At 45.1% G+C, this 1872-nt stretch overlaps 1 protein-coding gene across 1 annotated transcript in view; it reads right to left on the reverse strand.

The window, feature by feature from the left end:
• Nucleotides 1-1140, reverse strand: part of cass4 (Cas scaffolding protein family member 4) — a 14103-nt gene extending 12963 nt beyond the window's left edge. Inside the window, exon 1 of the mRNA XM_015403409.1 lies at nt 900-1140. Within this exon, the coding sequence (XP_015258895.1) occupies nt 900-956 (57 nt within the window). The 5' untranslated portion in view covers nt 957-1140. The remainder of the gene's footprint in view (nt 1-899) is intronic.
• Nucleotides 1141-1872: the final 732 nt, after the last annotated feature.

Genomic DNA, 1872 nt, shown 5'->3' on the forward strand with positions numbered 1-1872 from the left:
TTCTATCATGTTCTATTCTATTCTATCATGTTCTATTCTATCATGTTCTATTCTATCATGTTCTATTCTATCATGTTCTATTCTATTATGTTCGTTTCCATTTGATCATATTCTAAAAATAAAAAGCTAAAAACCAGGTGTACCCAGGTGTTTCCTGGCCTTCAGTGTTAGCTGTCGCCGCGGCTGCCTGCCCTTGTGCGTCGCCTCAATAAGGGGCTCATCTCTGTGGTTTCAATTCTTTACTCCAGTTATGGGAAGTTTCAGCTCCCCTGATTCACCAGAAGGAATCGGATTCAGTTCTTTCAGGCCATCTAGAACGTGGTTTCGTTGTTTAAAACCACGTTCTCCCATAATCCTCCCTCCTTTGATATGTTTCATGTTTCTGCTGACAGAGCAATGCTGACCCGCCGCCACCCGTACAACGCCACTGATGGTGGAGCTTTCCGTTGCTTTAGCAGAGTCTTTCTGCCGCCTTCACAGCATAAAGGGTCCCTCACCTCCACCAGGCATGACATGAACTGACTATGTTCACAGGAGAACCCACTGGAACCCTCCCGGCTCTGCAGCCATAGTGAAGGGTTTGCCGAAGGAACCTCCTCCTGCCATCAATGATTAAAACCAGTCGCTTCAACTTTGCTCCCAGTTAAAGCAGCTTTGGGTTCCAGGTAGTTTTTCTACTTTTGGTTTTAAATGACAAATGAATTCTGAGTAATTTCACTTCCTGTTTTTGCTTCCTACAGAGAGATAAATGAAAAAACTATTTTCTAACATAGTTCCTCTCTCCGGCTTGAGTAACCTGCCGCCTGTTCTGCTCCTGTCTGCAGACCCAGCATCCAGCATGGCTTTGTCCCAATGCATCCCGGCCTCGCCCCGTGCATCCCGACCTCATGTTCAGTCACCTGCAGATTAACCCGAGCAGAGCAGCAGGAAGTGTGGGAAGGCTGCCAGTCGGACATCCTCTTCTGCTGGTCCGGCTCTGGTGATGACAGAGCTGTCAAGGAGGCAGAGCTTTGGGTGACGAAACATTTCTAAACTAAAACCACAAAGTTGACAAGCAGGATGTTGAGGTCAGATGTGTTGCTTGGCTGAAAGCACCGGACTCAAAAATCGCATTAGTGAGAAATATCTCAGAACTGTGAAGGGCTGCTTATTGTAAATGCAGTTTGTTTTTAAAAACTGAAAGGTAAACTCACATGGTGAATAATTTCCACACAGTTTGGTGGTTAATAAAAGTCCCCTGCATGCCACCTCCTAATGAAGGAAGCGATGGTAAATTACCATGAGAAGGACGGTGCCAGCAGCAGCGAAAGGCTCAACGACAACGTTAAAACACTCAGACCTGTTTCTCTAAGGACAGACTTAAATTCAGCAACAAACTATTCAAACTCAGCAGGTACAGAAATGAGCAAGTGTAAAACTGATAGCAGGGTTTTTTCTTTTGTAAGCGTTTGTGATGTTTAGCTAAAAAAGGGGCGACCTCCTCGGGACAGGACTCTGCTGCCCTTTTGCACCTTATGGACAAAGGACAGTCATTAAAGGACCAGAATGTTCACACTTTGGACAAAGAAGACAGGTGGTTTGAGAGGGACGTGAAGGAAGCCATCTATGTTAAGAAAGAAAAACCAACCTTAAACAGAGTGGGGGGGCCTGCTCATTCGGGCCAACAATTACCCCCTAATGACCCCCCTTTCAGAGGCATAGTCCAGTATCAGTTATTGCACGCTAATAAAGAACCCAAACGACTTGCCATTAATAAGGGGTGGACCCATTTCAATTTGCATGTTTTCTAAGGCAAAACAAGGCTTTGGTTTTGGTCACCCTGTAAAACCTGGAACTCAACGCTATTTCTGACAGTTTGAATTGAAAAATCTT

The sequence above is a fragment of the Cyprinodon variegatus genome, unplaced genomic scaffold (genome assembly GCF_000732505.1).
Source record: "Cyprinodon variegatus isolate N-32 unplaced genomic scaffold, C_variegatus-1.0 Scaffold1494, whole genome shotgun sequence".
Lineage (NCBI taxonomy): Eukaryota > Metazoa > Chordata > Actinopteri > Cyprinodontiformes > Cyprinodontidae > Cyprinodon > Cyprinodon variegatus.